The 25,235-nt window shown below is 42.0% G+C and overlaps 1 protein-coding gene across 22 annotated transcripts in view; it reads left to right on the forward strand.

Moving 5' to 3' along the window:
* Positions 1 to 25,235, forward strand: part of LOC127234137 (protocadherin alpha-C2) — a 217,254-nt gene that overhangs the window by 184,269 nt on the left and 7,750 nt on the right. For all 22 annotated transcript variants that reach the window (XM_051200901.1, XM_051200902.1, XM_051200903.1 and 19 more), the window contains one exon: positions 798 to 886. In XM_051200901.1, coding sequence (XP_051056858.1) covers positions 798 to 886 — 89 coding nt within the window. The remainder of the gene's footprint in view (positions 1 to 797; positions 887 to 25,235) is intronic.

Consider the following 25,235-nt stretch of genomic DNA (forward strand, 5'->3'; position numbering starts at 1 on the left):
AACCAGGGTCATGATTTTAAGCTGGAAACATTCATGCAGATGCTGTTCTTTGAGGCATCTGAGGAATTGTTTATACTCATTAGAGATGAGCTGTGCTTTTGTCTGTAGCTGAGATGTTTGTGAAGCTGTGCATTAAGTAAATTAGGCTCTTTTTTACACTATCAGCTTTTACTATTGCGATTGAATTAGTGCTTTGCTTGAAAGGTTCAAAGGCTGTGAGGTGCAGCTTTTTAAAAACTATGTTTAAAATAAAATATTAAAGGAATTATCACTTTTTTGTCCCATAAACAAATAGCCAAATTTGTCCCTGTTCAGGTTTCAGTTGGGATATTAAGAGATGTAAATGATGAGAAAGGAGATACCTTTGAATTTGAAATTAAAACCTTATGTCTTTTCCACAGTGTAGTGCACTGGACATGTGTCAGAGCTGGGAACTAAAGAATGCTCCCTTTTCACAGTGCACTGGCTTCTGGCCTGTCCAACCTCAGGCATCATGTCACTCTTATTTCACTTTTCAAATCTGCTTTGAGCTGAATTGGTTGCAGGGAAGTTACATCTTTATGTCCATATAATTTGCTGGTACAACCCCAAACTCCCAAAGGACATACATATTTGCAAAAATGAATGAATAAATAAATAAATAGAAAATTCTAGGTTGGAAATGAAGGATAGTGAGTGGCGTTGGGTCACAGCTTAGTCAGCCCTCCCTTCATAATGGGGACAATTTCTGAGGTTGGGAGGAGAGCTGGAAAAGCATTTATGGTCTAACTGTTATCTGGGTCTATATGTTTACACAGCTCTGTGCACCTGGAGGAGGCTGGCATTCTACGAGCTGGTCCAGGAGGGCCTGATCAGCAGTGGCCAACGGTATCCAGTGCAACACCAGGTAAAGAGTCAGCATCTCTCCCCTCTTGTTTCGGTTCTGGAAATTAGTCAAATGACCTGTTTTGTAAGAGATATCTCCTTTTTCATTCTTTTCTTCCATGCAAACACAATCGCTGTGTATACAGGACTGTTTTGATTTTACACTTGGAATTCTCCAAGGGTTGAAAATGGATAACCAAGAACTTATTACACCTATTTTCATTCTAGAGTCTGAAGAAACAGAAGTTTGGGGGTGAACCTACATTCACAGAGCTTCTGAGCAGCAGAGATAGGGTTCAAATACAAGCAAGAGTACCCAGGAGTATGTGCTAGGGCTGCAGAGTATGCTGTCTTGTAAGAATGCACCCAAATTAAAATGAGTACATGCACACATACATAACAGATGACGTAAGGAGGTATATATGAGGACTTCTTTCTAAAAATTACCAGATGCCTTTCAAATGGGTAGGCTGGACAGCATGTGCAGCTAAGGGCCTAGTTTCTGCTGACAACTCTAAGGATTTTTTCATTTATTCTAATCAAGCAGCATTTGCTATTTATGAGTGTTTCACAAGTCAACTAAAAGTAAGATTTGTCAAAGATGCACAAGTTAAAATGATTTATTAGACAGCTAATATTGCCAGATGGCAAGGATAACAACGTGAAAGGGTCCATTGAACAAATCTGCAACCCTAGTGCCAGTGAGCAAGTATGGAAGGAGTGTGTTCTCAGAATACTACTTGTTGTAGGGTGATGCTTCAGAGCCACTCAAAGCCACACATGAAGTCCTGCCTAATCATCTTTCCTACCTTTATGCTTAGTCTTGTTGCCCCATGAAGACATTATAGAATAGTTTGTTGAGCTAGGAGCTAGCTTTAAATATATCTTCTCATGAATGTCATTGGTTGATGTAAATTTCCAGACACATGTGAAATGGGAACATTTATGGGTTATTTCATGTTTCTGACCCAGGTTTCCTCTCCATATTCAAAAGTATGTTATGAATATATGTCCCTAATGCATGCACGCATACACACACATACACATACCATACGTTTACTGTTGGTCAGCAAGTATAATGCATCCAAGTTATTTTTTTCTTTAATTTTTTTATTATTGAGTATGTCATGTATGAATATGATTAAACATAATTGTATCTAATCTTCATTTACCCATTCCAACTTTCCTTATATCCCCCCCAACATATCCCTTCCTAACTTCATGTCGTTTATTTTGATAGCCAACTAAGTCCAGTTAGTGCTGCCCGTATGTGCACATGTGTGGGGCCATGCACTGAAGAATGGGAAACCTACCAGGGGCAATTTCTCTCTCCCCCATCATCCATCCACTGCCAATAGTTTCTTAGGAAGGAGTGGAGCCTGGAGATTCATGACCCATGTTTTTGATGGAGATAGATGATGAATTTCCATTGCTGTGCTTCCTCACTGGCTGCTGACACATGACTCATGGCCCTTGTGGACTGGGTAGAGCTCACATTTTCCAATTACTCCATGGTGACCTAACCATGCTTTTTGAAATGTCCCCACACCACTTACATGAAGTTAAAAGGGTTCTCCTCTGCCTTCTGCCCTGCCCTTTGTTCTTTTAGGCATTAGAACTTAAAGTGTGCTTTTTGTTATTTGTCAAGGAATGGTGTGAAGACTAAGACTGATTTAAAGTGAGGGCTGAGCTGAATTCCAAAGCCAAGCTCACTCACTGAGTGCACGTAGACAAAGTTCCTAATTGCATCTTTTAAATTGTTCTTTCTGTAAGTGTAACAATGCCTTTGTTAATTGACTTGTCATGAGAAGGAAAGGGACAGAAGGGCTGAGCACAGTGGTTGACATGTAGCATCAATGCATATGTAGTCTTTTTTACGGAAATACTTATGTGGTGCATAATCTATTCCTGGTTAGAATTCAGTCATTTCCATTTGTAGGCCCAGATACTAGTCCTTTGAGGTTATCCAGGTCATTCACACATCTATACAGTCCAGTCACTCACCCCTACCCTCCTGGACATGGGGTGAGGAGCGTTTATTTGTTGCTCCCTGGAGAAAAGGGAAATGCTTATCCAAATTTGGTTTTCAATTCCAAACAAATCCTGTCTTTCTCTGATTGTGTCATTCTTAGTGCTTGGTGGCAAAGTTGCAGTTCCTTCTGGAAGTTTCTTTCTTTCTTTTTTTTTTATGGTGCAAATGGATACTGTATTTTATTTATTTATTTTTATTTATTTATTTTTTATTTTACATGTCAATTCTGGTTCCCTGTCCCTCCCTTCCTCTTACCCTCTCTGCCCCCTCACATGCACCCTGACCACCCTCCCCTCCCATCCCCCCACCCCAATTCCATATGTAGGGGAATGCTATCCAGGTGGGGTCATGTAAATCTGCCAAGTCATTTGAAGTAGGGACTAGGACTTCTCTCCTGTCTCTAGGTTAAGGCAGTTATCCCTCCATGGGGGATGTGTCCGCAAGGTCTTTTTGTGCACAAGGAATATATCCTGGTTCCACTGTCTGAGGTCCTTTAGACTGCTCAGTCCTTCTAGCTGAGACCCATATTCAGGGGTGTCTGAGTCAGTACCATGCTGGATTCCCAGCTATCAGTCTGGGGGCTGTTAGTTCCTCCTTGTTCGGGTCAGTTGTCTCTATGTGTTTCTGCAATCTGGTCTTGTCCTCTCTGCATCTGAATTCTAGTTCAACTCAGTGTTTAGTTATGGGTGTTTGCTTCTGTTTCCAACAGGTACTAGATGAGGGCTCCATGATGGTGGATAAGTTAGTTGTTGATCTCCCTATCAGGGAAGGGCATTTATGGTACCCTTTCCACGGTTGCTCAAATTGTTAGTTGGCAGCAGTCTTGTAGGTCTCTAGACCTTTCTTTAGGTTCAATTTTCTCTTCAAACCAATAATGGCTTCCTCTTTTATGTATGTTCATTCTCTCTCTCTCTCTTGTGTCTTCTATACCTACCCTGACTCAATCTTCCTAGTCGCATGTGCTTCCCCTTCTCTTTCTCCTACTTCTCTCTCCATTCACTGCCCCCCCACTCCCCCTGTGCTCTAGGGAACTTGTCCCTTCCCCCTTCTGTAAGGACTTTATATGAATCTCTTAGAATCTTCCTTGTATCCTAGTTCCTCTGGTGGTGTGAATTATAGGCTGGTGATCCTTTGCTCTAGGTCTAAAATCCATATATGAGCGAGTACATGCCATGTTCCTTTTTTTTGTGACTGGGTTACCTCATTCAGGATGGTTTCTTCAAGTGCCATCCACTTGCCTGCGAATTTCAAGGTCCCATTATTTTTTTTTTTCTGCAGAGTAGAAGATGTGGCACATCTACACAATAGAAGGTTTCTTTCTTGTGCTTGTGGCCCCTTACCCCTGTGTCTGAGCTGTTCTAGTGCCTTGCCAAACTGTTCTTTTCATACCAACACCTGCAGTGGCTGTAACCATAGGCATAAAGGACCCAGGCCTGCTGTGCCCTGCTCCTTATTCATGTGTGTGCTTCTTGGAGTTGCTTTCCCTTTTTAATTCTTCTGCTTTGTTGGTAAGCTGTTCATTTAATTTCACAGTCTGCAGAAGCCTAGGATAAAGAAGCTATATTCTGAAAGGATCAATGGAGGCATCATAGGTGATGTTCTATGTAGGATAAACAAGTCAGGCATTAAATTGGTTAATTCTGATGACTGGCCCCTGTTCTCCAGCTCTGCCTTTTGTGTAAGCAACCCTGGATCACATGCCTCCTTATTTCCCATGAGAGTGAGCATAGAGAAAATTAGCTGAACAGTGAATTCACAAAATACAGTTACAGCTCCTGCAAAGATGGAGGAATGTGTTTTAGAAAGAGGAGCATTAAAGGGCCAAACATGGACAGGTGTTACAACTTTTTAACTTTATCTGGGTGAGTGCCCTGAAAAAGTCTTAATGAATATTCTCTTGGGATTAGTTCCCAGAGGAATTCAAGGTCCCTGCCTGCCAGGGTCAGGCTGCCCTTGCCTATTAGTCCTTCTAGGTTCCTCTTTATACAGTTCATAGAATCTCAAGAGCTACCCGATATGGGCAAACTGGATCTGATAGTGTACACTTCAGCACAAGGGAGGCTGATGTAGTATCAGGATCTCAAATTGAGACCAACATAATCTGCATGGATAACTTTCTCTGGGGAAAAAAAAAATCATTCCAAACAAAACAGCAATAACAAAATCCACTAAACTACCTACTAAAGTAAAAGAAAAATATTTTAGAGCAACTGAATCTTCAACTTCTGCATCCATGGAGTCAACCAACTACAAATAAAAAATATGTAGCAAAAAATGCATCCGTATCAGACACATACAGGACTTAGCACTCTTTCCTAGATAGTACAAGGTAAAATGTATGTAGTATTTTCATCATATTAGAATTACCACTCATCTTGACATGATATAAAGTACACAGGAGGATTGTGATATAGGCAATTACTATACCTTTTACATTTTATATGTGATCTGACCATCAACTGAGTTGGGTGTCTGTGGTGGTCCAGGAGTCCATCCTTTCCCCTCCCCCTGGGATGACAGGGAATAATAACTGTTCTCTGTATTTATCAAAGGAGCTCAGGGAATTCCGAGGCACATAGCACTTCCAAAGATAACATTATAGCCTGTGAAGCAAGGCCCAGGGGACCTGGGACTAAGCAGTGAATGATTAATGGGCTCTAAGGTAGTGAGCTTAGCTTGAGAACTCAGGATACTAGATAGTGAGTAGTTTTCCAAGTGTAGTTCCTGAGGCAGAGTACCAGCAATGTCTAGGGACTTTGCTAGAAATACAGAGTGTTCAGAACTCTCCATGTATTCTTAATGTACCCTAAAATTTAGGAATTGGTCTAGAAGTGGGTTTGTTGATTCAGTTCTGTAACCTCTCCTACTCAGAAGGCTGCCAGCAGGGGGACTGCAAGTTCAAGGCTAACCTCAACAACTTAATGAGACACTGCCTCAAAATAAAAAGTGAAAAGAGCAGCAGATTGTAAGTCCGTGCTAGATCACTTACCTATCATATGTACCTATCATGTGGGAAGCCCTGGGCTCAATCCCCAGTGCTGAAGTCACAAATCAGAGTAAATATTTCTGGTGTTACTAGTATGTTTACAGGCCCAGAAACTGAGAGGAAGCCATTTGTTTATGATTCTTGTGGGAAGCAGGGTCCTTTCTCAGACCCCAGAGATAATTGCTAAACAGCCAAGGTCCAGACTCAGAGAAACTTTCCTTGAATTTTATTTTTTCTGTGCCACTGGGTTGCTGTGTGTCTCTAAGACCTTTCTATTTTCAGTTTCTTTTTCATTAAAACGAACAAAATGTATTGTCTTCCCTATGAAGTCATTAAAAGAATTAAATGACATAGAACTCACATATTGAAGGGTCCAAAGAAAAACAATTAGTAAAAATCAGCTATTTTTGTGATTTCTCCTAAAAGAGATGAATTTATTCTTTCTTTACCTTTAAAATTTAAACCCGAATTTCTGAGTTGCCTCTTCTGGGAGGCTGCACTACTGAGATTTTATTTAAGTGCCTGTCTCTCTATTTCCTTGTAGGATTGCTTTTGTCCTGGTTTGTGACCTCTCTTTACTCTGTGGGAAATGGACACAGTTGTGTGTCCTAGTTTTATAGGGGGATCCAAGTGCTTATTCATTTTATAGATTTTTGTCTTGATGACCAAGCCAAGCCCTTAGGGAAAGGCTCCATCTCTAATCAGTCCTCCCAAAGAAACTATGTCCCGTTAGTTTTTTTGGAGTCCATTTAGGAGGTTGTCAACATCTTTTATGTCTCTTGAGTGAGTGCAGCCTCAGGCTCTTTGGGGAGAATTTAGAGAGCATGCTGTTCCACTAACCTGCTCACCCTGGACTTCAGCTGTTGTCATGGCAATGCTGGTCCTGGTAGGTGTGTACAAATCCTTATTAGGATTAAAAAAAAAATGAGTTCAGGGATCTTGTGAGTGGGGCAGCTCTTCTGTGTCCTTCACTGTGTCCTTCTATTTGACAGTCCAGGAAAAGAGCTCTGTGTAGTGATCTCTAGCTGGAGAGAGCAAACCCACGGAAGATGCAATTTCATTGTCTGGGGGTGCAAAGCTCATTATGCTTGGTGGAGTTGTCTATGTAGTCCATGACAGAAAAAGATGTGCTTGTTCTAGCCTGGCCTGGAGGATGGTATCAAGGTGATCAGGTGGCATGGGGAGGATTAACTCAGGAGAAGCCAGGAAGCTTTGCTGCTTCTGTCTATGTGTCCTTTCTTCATCTCCTACTTGGAGGGACACTCTACATCTTCCTTTTATTTTATTTTTTTATTTTTATTTTATTTATTTATTTACTTTTTGTCGACTGTGTAGGTAAAAGGGTGGAGTTGAAACTTTTTGTTTATTATAATAAGTGGCTTCTGTAATAGTTCTATACCCTGTGTGTTTTCTGTATATTTCCTTCATACGAATTTTTACTGGATTGGTAACTCAAGGCAAAATACAGCCAGGGTTGGAGCCCTGATATACACTGAAAAATTTCTTCCTTCTCAGTGGCTGCAGATGGAGACTCCAAGTCTTCTGGAAATTACCCCACCTTGTATGCACTTGTGTGCTTCTTAGACACACATTTTGAAGACATATACAGTGAGGAGAGATAGACATCAGTAACTCTTCCCCAAAGCTGCATACAGTTTCTTTCAGAACCCAAAGATGCAAAGACACAGGCTAATGCTGAGTGGGGGTGGGGGGGACTTAATGTAGTTTCTCTGGTTATCATTGATCCATTTAACACGTTGACTACATTGGAGCAATAGAGTATGGGCCCTGAGGAACTTCCTCCTGAAAACTTCTGACTATGTTTTAGAAAAAAATCATACATTTTATTCTTTTGTTCAGTGGTTGTATGGAGCCATGTAAACCACACATGTAAACCAGCACTCAGGATGCTGAAGCAGGAGGATTGTCAGGAGTTCAGGGCTAACCTGACCTATATACTGAATTTCAGGCCAAACTATATAACAAGATCCAATCTTAAAAAAGAAAAGAAAAGAAAGAAAGAAAAAAAGAAAGAAAATTTCTGAAATACTTTTCTAGTTCTTGCTCTTGCTATATTGCTATATACTTTCACTGTTTTTGTTACATTTTTAAAGCCCTCTATAAAAAGTCAGAGTCAGGTTCTCCTAGGAAGGTCCTATTGTAAAGAGCCCAAGAAAGGGAGAATTTCACAATTTTTCTGCTTAACTCAGCTCAAAGAGTAAAGACAACAGGCTGCTTGCTATTTGTGAGCTTTGTGGGGAAGGGGAAATGGAGGGTGGAGTCTGTACTTCCTTCTGTGAGGAAGATCAGGATTGTTTAGATTAGGGGTCTGGGAACTCCTGTTTTCAAGGTCTGTTTCAGACTGGTTTACAGTAGAATTATCATGACAATTCAGAATGACTTTAAGCATAGCAGTTCCAGAGAGCCTTGCCCTTAGCCTCACCCACACTGGCAAGGAACAAACTAAAGCCTGCCCTGGTGATAGCAAGGAACTTTTATGGCAAGAATTTTTGGAAACAGTCAGCCAAAGGAACTTGAAAAATTCATCTTCCCAGAAGCAGTTAGCTTTGCAGTTGAGAAGGTCACTGCCTAATCTGGAGAAACATATTCAGGTCAAGCATTGGCTGAAGACCAGGGGTCTCTAGGGAAGTGTCATCAGGCTTCTGATAGCTGAAAATGAGCATGAGAATTGTAGAGGGGACTTTCTCTGCCTTGGCACTTGAAGTCTTATTGCTCTTAATCAGCAAAAGGAGAGGAAGCAGGGGTGGAGGCTGCTCTCATCTAATCTACCTTCTGAAGCCAGGCACTGCCTCAGCAACAGTCTTGTCTACCTTCTAGAAAGAGAACTAGGGAAAGGATGGGAGGAGCATGTACTAGAGGTGATATTGCCAAAGGAAATCCAGGAAAAGGGATGTTTGCACTCCAGTTTAAACAGGAAATTGAGAGCTTTGTAGAAGATATACCCACAAGGTGTAATCACTGAAATTTGAGGTATGAAGAAGTAGAATTGGGTGGCCAGATTTGGGCCCACAAGAAAAAAGAGGCAATGAGAGGTTTGTTAGTAATAATAAGAGTCATATCTCTTACCTGCTGTATCCCAAATCATTTGTCTACAGATCATAAGTTTCATCATGTGTTTAAAAAGGGTGGGGGGCTTAAAAAATGAGTGAGGGTTGCTTTGTAGACAGAAGTCTAAACAAGCAAGCAATTTTATTGATGAGTCAATAAAATTCAACAGATTGAGTTTATGCCCAACAAAAGTCTACCCTGTGTCCAGAATTGTTGTTCACATAGCATGCTGGGCCAAAGCTGTTCCCATAATGACTTGGAGTCAGATGAATACTCTAAAACTGCTGGAAGTGTGAGCAACAGATGCTCATTCACCAGCCTGCATGAAGATCAGCTAGATTTGTGTGTGTGTGTGGGGGGTATCACTAGGTGTGTAAACAATTCTGAGGAAGACCCATTTGAGTCTGTAAATTTATGGTGAGCCAGAGTACAGAATTTCCCCTTTTTAGCTAAAGTCTACTAAGAGGGTTGTTCCCTACCTCCTCCTAGGACTGGATATAGAACTCAGTGCCTTGTTACATGCAAGGCAAATGCTCTGCTAACTGAATGTATTCCCAGTCCTCTTAGGAAAACAAAATGAGACAAACAACAAAACCCAACAACTCTAAATCACAGAAACAGCCCTAGCAAGATTTTTCCCAGTGAGTGTACTAGTAGGAGGGTCTTTGACTGAATGTGCGTGTGCGTGTGTCTCTGTGTGTGTGTGTGTGTGTGTGTGTGTGTCTGTCTGTCTGTCTGTCTGTCTGGGTGTAGGTGCATGTGGAGGTCAAAGGACAACTTCAGGTGTCATTCCTCAGGTGCCTTCCACCTTTATTTAGAGACAAGGCCTCTCACTGGCCAGTAAGTTCTAAGGATCAATCTGTCTGCCTCCTCGGTGTGAGGATTATAAGCATGCAACACTATGCCTGACCATTTTTTAAAACATCTGTCTGGGGAGCAAACTCACATCTTTGGGCTTGTAAAACAAGCAGTTTACCAGCTGAGCTTTCTCCCCAGTCTTTACACAACTTTAAGAGAGAAGAACATTATCATTCCCATGTTTCAGCGAAGGAAACAGGCTTATGAGAAGTCAGTGATTTCCTTAGGTGATGAAGCTGATCCAAGTGTTGGGCTCCCTTTTATAGTATCAGTGTCAAGTAAAAGGCCCACACACCAATGCTTAAGAAAAAGTTGTTGAACTCATTAATGAATACAGTGCCACAGACAGCATTTCAACCCACATCTTTCTGTCATATTGTCCCCATAGTGGGTAAAGAGAATAGTTTGATAGTTTTGTTGCCTGAGCGCTAGGCCAGTGAGTGGCCTATACTGGTTTCATGTTATTGCTACTTCAAATTAACATAAATTTTGTGCTTTCAGATATCACAGATTATTATCTTACAGTTTTGGAAGTCAGAGTCCCAAATGAGGCTAAATCATAGTGTGTTTCAGACACTCAAAGCAAGGACACACTTCCCTTTAATTGTCAATAAAATGTTTCATCTTTCCATCTGAGTACCACCCCCAGCACCTTTAATGTCCGTATTTGCATGAATAGTATGTTCATAACAATTTAGGAATTCTCTAAGAAATATATAATTACTTTGTCATACTTCCTGTATCTTTATGGGTCTTCTCTAGCAGAATAACAAATATCCATTTCTGTTGCCAGTCTATCTAAAGTTGTTGAGGCCCTTTCTATCCCATCTCTCAAATTCTTCCAGTTTCTATCCATTGCCCAATTCCAAAGCTCCCTTTACATTTTTAGTTACTTGTAACAGCATCATTTTGCCTTAGGATACAAATTACATCTCTATAGCCAAAGACCACCATAACTAATGAACACAAAATAGGTAGTTTAAAACAACGTTTATCATACAGTTTTAAAGACCAGAAGCCTAAAGTAGGCTTCAGTGTCTCAAGAGTTGGAAGGGCTATATATCTTTTAGAGGCTCTCTAGAAAGACCTCTTGAAGCTGGGCATGAAGGCAAATAGCTTCCAACATTGTAATGCTAACTTCTGGGAAGCTTAGGAGAGAAGATGTGGAGTTCTAGGCCAGTGTAGGTGGCATAGCATAGCACTATCCCAAAAGTCATTAGGAGAATAAGTAAGAGGACCCATGTTTTAACTTTCAGCTTTTAGGGACTGCCCGAATTTCTAAGCTGCTGGGCCCATGTTTCAGCTTCAAAGCTGGCAATGAAGCATCTGTAAATCTTTCTCTTTAATTTCTAAAGACATTGTAAATGCACTGAGCTTGCCTAGCATAATTTATTCCAAGATCTTTAATCATATTTGATTAAGATATATATATATATATATACATATATGTATATATATACAGTTTTTCTTATTTTACATATCAATTCCAGTTCCCTCTCAATCCCATCCTCCCATCCCCTCACCAGCCCCCCATCCCATCCCCTTTTATCATGCAATATAATATATTCACAGGTCCTGGAAATTAGGATATGGACCTCTTTGAGAGAGGGGCACATCATTTTCCCTACCACAGGATCTTTGGTGTTCAGGTAGAGGTGGCCGTGTGTGTGTTGATAGTTTAATAAAGGTGAAGGTAAATTAAGGTACATATTAGGAACATGAAGAGGGTGTAGTAATTGCAGATAGACTTTAAATCCTTTTCGAAAGCTACTAATTGTCCTAATTCTAGTTGAGACTAATTAATCATCTCTCCTTTCCAAATCTTAACTAATAATGAATGTATATGAGGCTGATGTGATGGATAAGCAGGTGAAGTGCCTATCTTGCAAGCCTGACAACCCAAGTTCAATTCCTGGAACCCACATGAAAGTAGGAGACACCCAACTCCACAGAGTTGTTCTCTGACTTCCATGTGCTCACAGTGAAATGTGCACTGCCCCCACATCATACACACAATAGTAAATATATACAATTTAAAGATACAGGTGCAAGGAGCTGAATGTCCAAAGTTAGTATGATGATTACTGGCAAAGATAGTCTGAAGAATATTATCAGGGCCTCCAATTCTCAAAACAAAAGGGATGAAAATAAAAAGCTATCTGTCTCTTCCCACCCCCAACCCACCCAGCCCCTGTGGGAAGAGAGAGCTAACCTGGTTTATGGATTACTCAGTACAAGTGGGGAGAAGAGACAAAATTTAGGCAAGGTATATTGTGAATAGATAGTGACTGCTGATACGTGGTACAATCCATTTAAAATAAGGCTTTCCATACCCCTCCTCCCCAAATCGGATAAACAGTTATTTCCTAGGAACAGTAAACAAAGGAGTAGGGGTAAAGTTCTCTTCCTCCCTAGCTCTTTCCTGAGCACATCACCCAAAGGATCGAAGAGTCCATTTGGTGATCATTCCCCTTTCTGTGGTCAGCAGTGGAACCCTGGCCAGAAAGGGGGTCCTTCCCACTACATTATCATGTTAAGGCCTAAGGCTGATTGCTGTGCACCTGGCTTAAAAAAAAATCTTGTTCTAAGAATTGGGGAGAGACAGGAGAAGACACACCCAAATCATCCCAAAGTTCATCCAGGAGAGTAATCATGGGGGCGTGGTAGCTGCTAAAAAATGTCACTGTCCACAAAGTGATGCCAGAAAACAGTCAATGCATGAGGCCTGTCTTCCCTGCTTCTACCATCTGTGCCTAGGAGGAAGGAATTAAGTGTACAATCAGGACTTACTTGAGGAATAGAAGAGGAGAATTAAGAGCCTGACCCCTAAGTGTGTGTCTGCACTGGGGGCTTGAGGAGTGGGAAGTGCTTAAGCCAGTAAGTATTCATCTTTCCAGGTTTTCCTCAAAGCTGTTCCTTACATTAGAGACAGGAGTGGGGTAATTTGGGCCTAGTGCTCTGGGTTTATAGGTATCCCAAGATTTGATTGATTCTTAGGTGTATCTTGAACAAGAACCAGTTGATAACCTCCTCCTAAGATGTAACAGGCAAGGTACTTCCAAAACCTCTCTACACTCATCACTCCATCCTCCCACTGCTGATGGTGATGAGGCCTTGGGGTCCAGGAGAAAGCCTCCTCAGGGACATCATCCCCCATGAGCTCTGTGTGGACTGAGATGTTGCATTTGTCCCTGAGGTCTGCTGTCGTGGCCAGTGTCACTTCAATTTGCTTCTGTCCAACTAAGAATAAGTTGACTCCACATAATTGCCTCTGGGAAATTTCTTTTGGCAGGATGGCTTTTTTGGTGTGTTATCTTTGACTCTAGAGTTTTAGAGGTATACATTAGCTTCCATGATCTTTCTCACTCAGGGTCACAACCTTCCCTCCAGGATAATTGCCTCTAAGTGGCTGTGATTTGAAAGGTTCTAGGAAGGTCTTTACACAAACCATGGCCCAGGAGGGTTGTTACAATTCCATTGATGGCTACCAGCATTTTTATCCTCCATTGACACCCCCCCCACACACACACACACAGATGAGGAAGTGAAATACTGCCTTCTTGCCAGAGACACTTCCCTAGACTTGGGAAATACCCAAGTATTAGGAAGTACCCAAGCATTCAAGTATTGAGTTTGGTTGGAACCTTCTGTAGAAACATCAGTCATTAATTAAGCCCTTACATCAGAGCATGTTCTAATCCAGCTGATATGATTGAAATATTAAATGTATAACAGTTCTTTCCTCATAATTAGTCATAGGGAACAGAAACATGAAAAGTAAGATAAAAACATGACAGTGTCATGTGGTGCAAACAGTGAATGGGCGGGGCCAATGAGGGGGAGGAGACTGGACACTCAGAATGGCTGACTTTTTTTAAGTCAAGCGAGCTCATCCATCTTCTCTGAGAGGATCTCCAAATTATCTTTGCAAGACACAACCGTTTCTCTACAGCCGTGAATGATGGGTATATGGAAACCCAGATATATGATGGAATCGGGAGTCTGGAGACTGAGTCTGATATTTGGCATTTGATATAGTATATAGCAGAATGGACAGTATGATGCAGAAAGGAAGAAAATTCCCAGCAAAGGAAACAATACATGAAAATACACACATGCACGCGCGCGCGCACACACACACACACACACACACACACACACACAAGAATTAAATAATCTTGGTGACTAGGAGGCAAGCACTTGGTGGATGGGGTAGGAAAGTGAATGGGAATTGATATCAGGAAGGAAAACCAAAGCCAGTTTTTACAGGTCTTAAATACTTAGACTTAAAAAAGCAACAACAACTGATAGTTTTACTCTCTGGCAGTAGAGCCCCCAGGGTTTGTTTTTAGGAAATACTTTAAAGCTCTTCCAAATCTTCAAATATCAGCCTGTAGGGTGTCAGGATGAGTAAGCTAAGATGAAAAGACTTTTCCTCTCTCAAACTGGACTGGCTGGTTTTGTGTGTCAACTTGACACACACTGACGTCATCAGAGGAAGGAGCCTCACTTGATGAAATGCCTCTATGAGATCCAGCAATTAGTGATCAATGGGGGAGGGCCCAGTCCATGGTGCCATCCCTGGGCTGATAGTCCTGGGCTGAGGAAGCCATGGGAAGAAAGCCAGTAAGCAGCTCCCCTCCAGGGCTTCTGCGCCCACTCCTGCCTCCAGGATCCTGCCCCCTGTTTGAGTTCCTGTCTTGACTTCCTTCAATATGGAACAGAATTATGGAAGTGTAAGCCAAATAAACCCTTTCCTCCCCAGCTTGCTTTTTGGTCATGGTGCTTTGTCACAGCAATAGAAACAAACCCTAATTAAGACACAAACCAAGTTTAGGAACTTTAAGATAGGGAAGTAAAGGGGAGGCAAATGCAGTATTGCCCACCCACCCAGATACACCCATACTAATATATAGGACTGGATTGAGAATGTTCTCCATCAATTTAGGAGGACCTGGTGTGATCATATCTGAGGAAGTGTAGATTGCGAAGGCAGGTGTGTTTAAAGCTGACTTTATATTACCACAGTTTACGGGAGTAGCACTTCACAGTGCCAAAATCTTTTGTACCACCCTATTGTGCAATAATATGTAAAACAGGGGAGATTGGATAGTGCATGAATATTGCTCTGGAACAGTTTTGTATCAAGCACCGAAAAATGCTACCAGCACTCTTTTCACCAACGTTAAGGCTCTTAAGTTAGCACAATGCCTGGAACACAAAGTAGGACTTGAAGGATTTTTGCCACGTTAAATGGCTGCGATTGAAGTATGTAGGTCAGGGTGCTGGTGGTGGTGAAGGTCTTCCATGCTCCTGTCATCTTGCTACTGTGGTGTTCTGACAGATTCTCCATTTTATGTCCTCAATGCAGCGATATCACTACTCGTCTAGAAATGGTTGCTTGAGGCTGAGAAGTGACACAGCGACACAGAGCCTGGGATCGCTGCCAAATTCCAAGGAGCACAGATTGTGCTGAGAGGGGGAGGGGAGAGCAGAAAGGTTTGAAAGAGCAGCCCTAGGCAGGGGCTGCTGTGTCGGTAGGGGGAACGTTTGTGCCTCAAACACTTCTGGGTAGGGCAGGGAGTGGGAACTTGTGGAAGTGACTGCCACGGGGCTGGAGGAGAACGCTAGCTGTGGGGTCTAGGTCTAGCCTAGGCTGGTTTCACTGACCCCTACATTTAGGAAGACTTCTCTAAAAGTCCCTAAAAAACTTGGGACTAATGGCTCCCTGTGGTGTTTTTTAGCATACCAAACAAGTGCTCCTCCTGCCTTCTAGGCTAGCTCAGTGGCTCCTCCCAGCATGTCTCACCTAGCAGGCTACCCTAACCCTCTCCAGCCTAGGGCCTTCTCTTTCACTTCCCTTCCCCCAGGTTCTACTCTTTTGTTTTTCTAGACAGGGCTTCTCTGTTATAGCCTTGGCTGTCCTGGAACTCACTCTGTGCTCTAGGCTGGCCTCAAAGATCCGATTGCCTCTGCCTCCCCAATGCTGTGTTTAAAGGTGTGTACGTACTACCCTTCTTATTCTTAATAGACCTGAAAGTTTAGTCTTGCACACTCTGGGCTCCTATCTTGACTGGCTATTGGCCTCTTTGCCTTTTGGACTCTCTTTTCTTCTCTCTCTCTCTCTCTCTCTCTCTCTCTCTCTCTCTCTCTCTCTCTCTTCCCTTCTCTCTCTTCTTATGGCTCGGTCCCATCTGGACTCTTTTAGATGTCTCTGGCTGTTTGTTCTCTCCCTCATATCTACAATAAAATTCTTCTCCTCAACCATGCCTAGGAGCCATCATGTCCCTCATTTTCATTTAATCACTATCTTGAGACTCTTAATTTCTTATCAACATCCTCTTCCCATTTTCATGAGGCACTATGAGGCATGGGTCCCGATATCCACAATAATGACAGAGTGTCTTGAGTTTTGAACTATGCTGAGCTTGTGTTTGTTTTCATCTTTTTCTCTTTGATTTAGTTATGAATCAAAAATTATGAAAATCAAATCTCCACTGAACTAAAACAATGAATAATGCCTCATTCTCTACCTGGCCAGCACCAAGTACTATCAGAATCGTAGTGCTTATCTTCCAGAACGCCCATGAAAGTTTAGAGATGTAATTGTTGGTATATAGTAAACAGTATCCTACTATTTGCATAAAGATGTCATTGTCTCAACTACTCCCCCTCAGCAAGGCAACTGTTGTTAGCAATTTTGTGAGCATCCTCCAAATAGTTTTTAAAAGTTTTACTTATTACAGCATCTCTTTGTGTCTCAAGGCTAACTTAGGACTTGCTGTGTAGCCAGGGTGGACTATAAGCCATCTCCTGAGTGCAGGAATGACAGCTGTACAGCACTGTCCTCAGCTAATAAGCTTTATGTTTTAGAGCAGTTCACACCAAAATAGAGGAGGAAGTACAGAGCCCCCTCCCACATGTGCAGCAACCCCCCTCTCCCGTGGATACTCTGCTTCAGAGTGGTACATTGGTCACTATTGGAAAAACCAGACTGATTAATCCCTATCGCCAACAGTCTGTAGTTCACCCTGTAAGTGACATTAGTAATAGTTCAGATGTATTCAGTGTTCAAACCGTGTACCAAGTACTGTCCTAAGCACTTAGTCTATTAAGCCATTATTATGCCCATTTTTCTGCTTAGGAACTTGAAATATTTAGGGTTTAAAAAGGCCACTCATTTGGTGAGAGGAGCTCAGGAACTGAAGCATGGCCATTTTATATTATGAGTGGTGTTTTTATGTGTTGGACATACTGTCTCTAGGAAATTGAGCACTATCATTATGCCAATTACTTTACCTTAAAATTCATTTACTTGGGGGTTGGGGATTTAGTTCAGTGGTAAAGCCCTTGCCTAGCAAGTGCAAGGCCCTGGGTTTGGTCCTCAGCTCCAGAAAACCAAAACTTCATTTACTTTATCTGGTGTGATGGCACACCCCTTTGATCCCAGCAGAAGCAGGTCAATCTCTGTGAGTTTGAGGCCAGCCTGGTCTACAAAGCAAGTGCTTGGACAGCCAGGGCTACACAGAGAAACCCTGCCTCAAAAAACAAACAATTCACCGATTTATGTATTTTGCCTACTATATTGTAACTCTTCAAGAATAGGACACCTTTCCATATTCACTTTCCTGATTCATATAGATATTCTTAATGCCTTCCATGTAATGGCTATTGTGTTGTAAATAGATAAGGTTAGTGGTATGAGTAATGAATCTTCTAAGGAGAAGGTATTTTCTGCATTTCACAGATAGAGAACATCAAATCAATGTTAACAAAATAATATAGGAGAAAAAAAAAAAAAAAAAGAAAGCAGAATAGTAGAGATTATGTCTGAATCCAGGGCTTTTAATACTGAATCTAGGGTGCTTTCTATCATTCTAACCATGCTGCCTCTTCCTGAGGCCCCAAGAATCCCTCCCTCCTCACAACCACGGGTGGTCCTCATTGACACCTGGGAGGGGCTGACCCTCTGGGAAGAGGTCCCTGGAAAAGAGATTTCCTGGAAGTACTGCTCATAAAAATAGGTTAACTGGGGTGATATGTTATTTATGATTTATTAAAGTTTGCCTGAGGGTTCAGAAAGCAAAGTCAGCCACAAGCCAGAGTAGCAGGCACACACCTTTAATCCCAGGACTCAGGATTAAGAGATAGACAGATCTTTGTGAGTCCAAGGTCACCCAGATCTACACAAGGTTGATCCAGTCCTAAAGAGAAACAGTTCACACAAAGATAATCTTAGCACCTGGGATCACATGCCTTTAATCCCAGAACTACAGATGTATAAAAGACAGGAGTAGGGTCTTAAGCATTCAGTATCAGGCATTCACTCATTTTCCAGCCACATTGAGGATAGGAAGACATTGAAGTCTCAGGATTTTCCAGCCATGCTGAGGAGAGGCTGCAATCTGAGGTTTGGAGGAGTCAGGATCACCTTTCTGTTTGAGGTAGAGTAAGAGTTAGTGCCTGGCTGCTTTGCTTTTTTGATCTTCAGGATGAAGCTTGAAGCTCAATATCAGTCTCTGGGTCTTATATTTTTCATGTTACAGTCTTTGTTCTCTGTAATTTATGAGCCTTGTCTCTTTTTAATGCTCACAACCCCATTAGGTGGATGTTGTTAGAGAACAACATTGTTAGGTGGCTGTGTTTTTCATATCAAAAGACAGGTGCCCAGAGGCCAAGTGAATGCTCAGGGTCTCACAGCAGTTAAGTAGTGGAGATGAAACTTGGGTTCAAATCTTCGACCCCTGGTGCAGAACCTGAAGTCTGTTTCCTTCAGGTGTAATAGCCAGCTGCCATGGAGGAGTGGGGTTTTTTAGAAGAAAGGCTGAAAAGGAAAATTCCCTTTTCTAAAGGACCTAAACAACCAAAAAATAAAGCAGTCAGCATGGGCCCTGGCTGGGTTATGGAGGACATTGAAAAAAGTTTGGTTTATTTTCAAGCTAGAAGGTAGGAAGGGTTGAGACCAGCTATTCCAATGTCTGAATCTCGGTTTGCTGCACATGATGCCTTTATACTCTTAACCTAGAAATGGCAGAGTTATTTCGGGCACAAAGCGAGAGCTGTGGCTTTAAAAATATGCCAACTGTATTTCTTTCTTCCGCTCCAAGATTACTGAAAATTAGCCCAGCTGTGGCCCAAGGCACAAGACAATCATGGAATCTTCTTCCAGATCAGCTCATCCCACCCAAAGAGAGCGAAACTCCAGAAGTGGCAATTCTGGTGACCCCTGGGGGTCAGCCTTTCACTTGCCCAGTCTGATTTCCAATCAGAGGTGCACCCCATCCCCAATCTACCCTCCAGATCAAAAGCTAGGCCAGTGAATCTAGAGCAACCCTCCCCCTCCATGCACAAAGCTCCCAGGCTTTCCAAGGTGTGTGTGTTTGGAGGAGTAACCATTGCCTTACTGAGCTGAGCAATGGAATGATTTTTCAGCTTCTTCATTATCTAATCCCAGTGCGATTCAGAGCAAATCAATTTGCTCTAATTTAAGCCTTCAGATTTTTAATCTGAAAAATAATTTAAATCCATATTTAAGTAAATTTAATTAATTATAACTTAAAATTTGTCAAATAAATATACATATGCAGAATATGCAACTAAACTGCCTGGCTCAAGACAAGCTTTCAATAGTTCTTTAATAAGTAAGTGACTTTCGGTGACTGTCTTAGTAGCAAGTAAGAGCTAATGCGGTTTTTACTTTGTGCCAGGCAGGTGCTCTTTAAGAATTACATTTAATCTTGTAACAGCTGCTATTATTGCCTGTTTTACACATGAAAGCAGAGGCACATAGATATTAAATGATAAGTGGAACCTCATAATTTTATACCAGGTAGCTAGGCTTAAACCTAGGTAGCCTGATAACAAAGTTTCAAGTCTTGCAGAGCTGAGGGAATGGATATATGCTTATATTTGTTTGTTTTTATGGGAATTCTTTCTGTACCCACTGTAGCAAGAAGCAGCAAGGAGTGAAGGCTGTAGTTGGTTGGGCCCCAAGTAGTTGTAAAGCCTATTCTGTTGTCTTTCTAATCCAGGGCAGGATTCGGATTTCAGACTCGGGATTCTTCCTCTTTTGTGAATGCGGTTTAGGTTTGTGCAATTGATCAGCAACTGCGGGGCTGTGCTTCTCCAGTCAGTTCACAAACCCCAGTAAGGGTGGGAAGCAAGGTGGGCAGGAGGGGATGGTTGAATGGTTTACATCTATAGTCTGTTTTTTCAGCACTTTGGTTGTGCATTTATTTATTTTTGTTTGTTTGTTTGTTTTGGTTTTCCCTTTAGCCAGATGAGCATGTATATAATTCTAAATTCCTGCTAAATTCTGGGGATAAAGATAGGGTGGAGGGGTGGGGGTGGGAAGACAGGGTCAAGGGGCAGTTGCTCAAAACTAGAAGACACAAAAGAAATAGGAGCCGCTTGAAAGAATGCAGTGACTGTTATCTTTGGTGCCGGTGGCAGAAGCAGCAGGCGAGAGGGAGAGGCGGCGAGGCACACAAGCATCAGCAAACCTCTGGATGTTCACATTCAAATCCAGAGACTTTGGTGACCAGACTCTTCCCATAGTCCCCAGATCAGCCCCAGCACCAGTAGCAACAGCAGCCCACCCTCGGAGCAGCTACAGTCCGGGGAAGCTGGCTGAGCCGGAAGCGCCTGTAATCATTTAATAGCCTTTGCTGGGTGCACTGACGGATCAGAGTGGGCGGTAGGCAGCCTCCAAAGTGCTGTCTGGCAAGATAGTCCTCGGCTTTAATCACAATGATGGGTTTTCTGGAAGCTCTTTATTAACCTCGGCACCGAATCCCAGAGATGGTAACAAAGGGATGAATGGGGAGAAAGGGGCGGAGCAGGGGTGGGGGTGGGGTTGAAACCTGGAGGCAGGGCTGTGATTTTCCTGACTCCTCACTCACATTCGCACCCCTCCCCCACCTCAGTTCCTTTCAGTAGATTCTAGCTCAGAGGCCCCATCTTGCCTGCCTCTCCCAGATGGCAATAAAACAGCCATAACAACTTCTGTACATGATTTATATTTTAGGATTTCAAAGGACCTTGATACACAGTTTAGGATGTGCCTCTGCAGTCTACCTAGATCCTAATTCCAGGCGGTACCAGTTAGTAATCCTGTGACCAAAATTGGTCCTTAGACCCCCTCATCTACAAAACAGACACTTTTGCTAGCAATAGCTATTTCTTATAGCTCTATTTGCTTCCCTTTTATTTCTTGCAATTCAGAACAGGGCATTGGGGAAAGGTTTACAGGAGTAGAATTTACCAAACCATCTTCAAAACCTCCCTTGGCTTTTGATTCCCCAATCATTCCTAGTCCCTGAAGCACACCATGAACCCATACAGCCAGGCTTAGTTTATCTTGAGAGAGGAAAGATAGGACTTTTGCCCAAAGACAGTGTCCCAGTGGATCATAGGATTACATGAAGTTGCCATCTAGCTACTCCAGGAAAGCGGTTTTTGAAGTGAAAAGTGAAGACTTGTACTTTTGAAAAAATGCACGTTGTTCTGAATTTTAAGTTTAGAAGAAACTGGCCAATACAAAAGGAAAGGAAAACAATTTTTTTTCATAATTATGAGCCGATGTTACTAAAGCTTAAAAATACTGAGCTGTCATCTGAATATCTGGAAAGGTTCTTCCTAAGGATCCAAACTCTTGTGGGTTTGATATTTATTATATCCTCTTCCTAGGATCTAAAAAGCCCACTTCAGGGGGTGGGCATGGTACTGGGAATTGAACTCAGGGCCTCATGCATTTTAGGCAAAAAAGTCTTACTCATCTCCATTCCCAGACCTTTTACCACTTAAAAACTATAGACAGGGTTTCCCTGTATGATCCAGGCTGACTTTGAACTTGTGATACTTCTGTTTCAGCCTCCAGATCTTGATTGACTGTGTCTGAGTCCCTGGGAGAAATTGGAGGGGCCTGTGGGAGCTCTAAGCAGAAGAGGTATCTGTGAAAGATTTCCCTTGTGGACCATTTGCTAGGACTGGCTTGCAGATGGAGTTTGTTGCATCTTCCCTCACTATTCCCTTCAAAAGGAATTAGATTCCTGAATCTGCCCAAAAGGCATAGCATTTAACAGGCAGACCCAGCCATCTTAGGTTCTCTTATTCAAAGAACACAGTTCTGAGTGGAAGGTCAGTAAATGCTGTCTCATCTGATCCTTATTCTATGCATTCACTTGAGTGCCTCACATTGCAGATGCTGCTGAAGCCCTCAGAGGTGTTTCTGCTTATAGGAGGAGACCAGAATAGGTAAAGCAGCATAGTGTCTGGGGCGTACTGGAGAAATCACCCCTCCTCTTGCTGCAAGGAAGCTGAACATGAACATGTGGGAGCTGTACCTGAATTGCTCTCTGACTGCCTCTTCAAAGTTTAGCCTGAGTCAGGTAAAACCAAGACTGCTGGCAAAGGCCAAGGAAGTTCCCTGGTGTATAAAAGAGGTCAGTTGGCTGCTGGCAGGTGGGCCTGCTGCAAGGCTTGCCTAAGCCAGTGCACCAGGCAACTAATGTTCTTTTACTCCACAGAATGAAGGCATCCCTGAGCTCTGCATCTCTGAATGACTGTAGGAGGCCCCTCATACAGAGTTCTGACTGTGGTCAGAAATCTTCCTGTCCTTACTTTTTGTAAGGGTAACTAAAGCTCTCAGGAGATGCTGAAACATAGTTCTGGATGCCAAATCCAAAGCTTTTACACGTTAAAAACAATCTTTAGGGCTGAGGCTATATTCCTATGGCAGAATGTTTAGTTAGCATATGCAGGGTCCTAGGTTCATCCCCACTAATTGTTTTGTTTGTTTTTAATTAACATAATTTTATTGATTCTTTGGGTATTTCACATCATGCGTCCCAATCCTGCTCCTTTCCCAGTCCCTCCATATCTGCCCTCACCACCATAGTGTTCCCCCACAAAAGAAAATTTTTAAAAATATGAATTCAAAACACAACCCACCTTGCTCCTCTACCTTTCCTACCTCTCTAACAGCTCATTTGTCTTAGTGGCATTGGGAGCTGCAATATGTCACGAAGTATACCCTTTTATTTACAAATGTTCATTGAAATTAATTGTCAGTTAGGTTCAAGGCCTCTGGCTTCTGGTACACCATCAGTACTGGATCCTCACTGAAACTCCTCTTGGATATCCTGCTGTTGCAACAGTTATAGAGATCATGTGGCTATGGTTCTGCAGGACCAACCCCTTCACATACTCCAGCAGGTCATAGATGGGGTAGATGTTGGGGTGGTAGCTGATTTGGCCAGTCCAGGCTGCTAGGACAAACAACTCCCCCAGGCTCCAGCTGAGAAGCAGAGCCAGCTCTTCTATTGGCTCATGATATGAGGGTCAGCTCCCCCAAGCCCTTCTTTTTTTTGGGGGGGGGTTGTTTTGTTTGAAGGTACTACAATTGTTTGAGGCTCAATTTAGTAAGACCTTGTCTCCAACTTAAATAAATAAATATATACATACATAAGGCAGGTGGTATGACTCAGTAGTTGAGCACTTGCTTAGCATGTGAAAGGCCTTGGGTTCCAAACAAAAATAGTTGGAACCTGCATCTGAAAGTTTAACAGCTGGATTCTGGCTGAGTTAAGCTGAAGATTGGGTTATTTTTATAGGAAAGGAATTAGTTTTAGCCTCAGAGGGGGAACAATGTCTCTTGCCCTATCCCTGGAGTGCAGTAGCATTAACTCTGTTAAGGGAAGTGTGCTATGAGAAAAGGGGTTTAGGAGATAAGGAAACTTCCTATCCCCCTCTTTCCTGCTTGCTGTAATCTCATGCGTTATCTGCCCCCACCCCAGTTCCAAGCACTGTATGTATGTAGGTATACATACCTACATACCTACATACATACATAGTTACCCATATGTGATACCATATGGAATTTACATTGTGCTGAGCTTCAGGATTGCCACTTTGTTTGCATTACCTCATTTCTTTTTTGGACTTCAAAAGTATCATCAGTATAGACTTGTTTGGTCTACCAGAATAGGTACCATTTCTGCATTTCACAACAACCCTTTTGCCTATTAACTTAACAAATATTTATATACATGATTGGGCCAGGAATTATACTATGTGTTGGCTATATTGGTGGATGTATCTATGTCTATATGCCTTGCCTTTGAAAAATCTTGCAGAAATAGATTTTGCTAGGCAAAGAAGATACTAACTACTAAGTGCTTGGTCAGGATGATTATAGATTACTTCTCTATAGTTGGAGTTTTCTTGGGTCCCCAACTAGCTCCTAAATAAAGATGGAGACTTATTTTTCAGTATGAATGCTTGGCCTTAGCTTAGGCTTACCCCACTAGCTTTTTAAAAATTTTGTTTTAACTTAATTTAACCTGCTTCTCTTCATCTGTTTTGCCTTGGGGCTTTTTACTTTTGTTTCATTCTGTATGTCCTACTTTACTGCTTCCTCTGTGTCTGTCTGTCTGGCCCCTGGCATCTCTCTGGCATCTCTTTTCTTTCTTCCTGAGCCTAAATTCCTCCTCCCACTTACTGTCCCTTTCCAGAAGTCCCACCTATACATCCTCTCTTGCTATTGGCCATTCAGCTTTTTATTAGATCAATCAGATGCCTTAGGCAGGCAAGGTAAAACAGCAACACATCTTTGCACAGTTAAACAAATATTCCACAATATTTCTCCCTTTTTGTCTAAATAAAAAGAAAGGCTTTAGCTTTAACATAGCTTTAATACAGTAAGAAGTATTATCAAGTAAGAATTACTTTTACAATAGCCAGTCCATTTGCCTCTATCAAATTCAGAGAAAATACTCCATTATCTATCCCATCTTGGTGAGTCCAAAGTTGTATACCTAATTTACTTTCTATCCTAGCTTGTATTACCAACCCCAAATTATCTTTATAGACCTAAAACATTTTCTTAGATAAACAATTTAAGCTTTTATGTTTCTCAACTTTATAAACATTACATCTCTTATTTTTTATTTAATTTTATATAACAAAGTCCAATTAAATGAAAACAAACATTTATACACAATATTTGGGAATTTGGGCGTCGTTCTTTCCAAACTACTTCCTGCTGGTAAGGGGCGCTGTCTTGGGGGATTCGAAGAAGATTCAGATATCCTAGCTGTAGTCTGTAGGGCTGTTTTGTCCAGCTGTTTGGAATGTAGGATCAGCTTGTACTCTGTTTCAGGCAGTCTGGTGTGATCAAACCACATTAGTCTGGAAGGAATCCACATCTTTTCATTTTCTGTGGAAACAAAAATAGAAATACTTTTCCCCAGTAACTTGTTCTTCAACTTAAATTTTGGAGTCAAAGCGTTTTTTTTTTTTTTTTTTTTTTTTTTTATTATTTTACATGTCGATCCCAGTTCCCTCTCCCTCCCTCCTTCCCTCCCTTTTGCCTTCTCTACCCTCTCCCATGCACTCTAAACACCCTCCCCTCCCAACCCCCCACCA

Source organism: Phodopus roborovskii, unplaced genomic scaffold (assembly GCF_943737965.1).
Source record: "Phodopus roborovskii unplaced genomic scaffold, PHOROB, whole genome shotgun sequence".
NCBI classification, from domain to species: domain Eukaryota; kingdom Metazoa; phylum Chordata; class Mammalia; order Rodentia; family Cricetidae; genus Phodopus; species Phodopus roborovskii.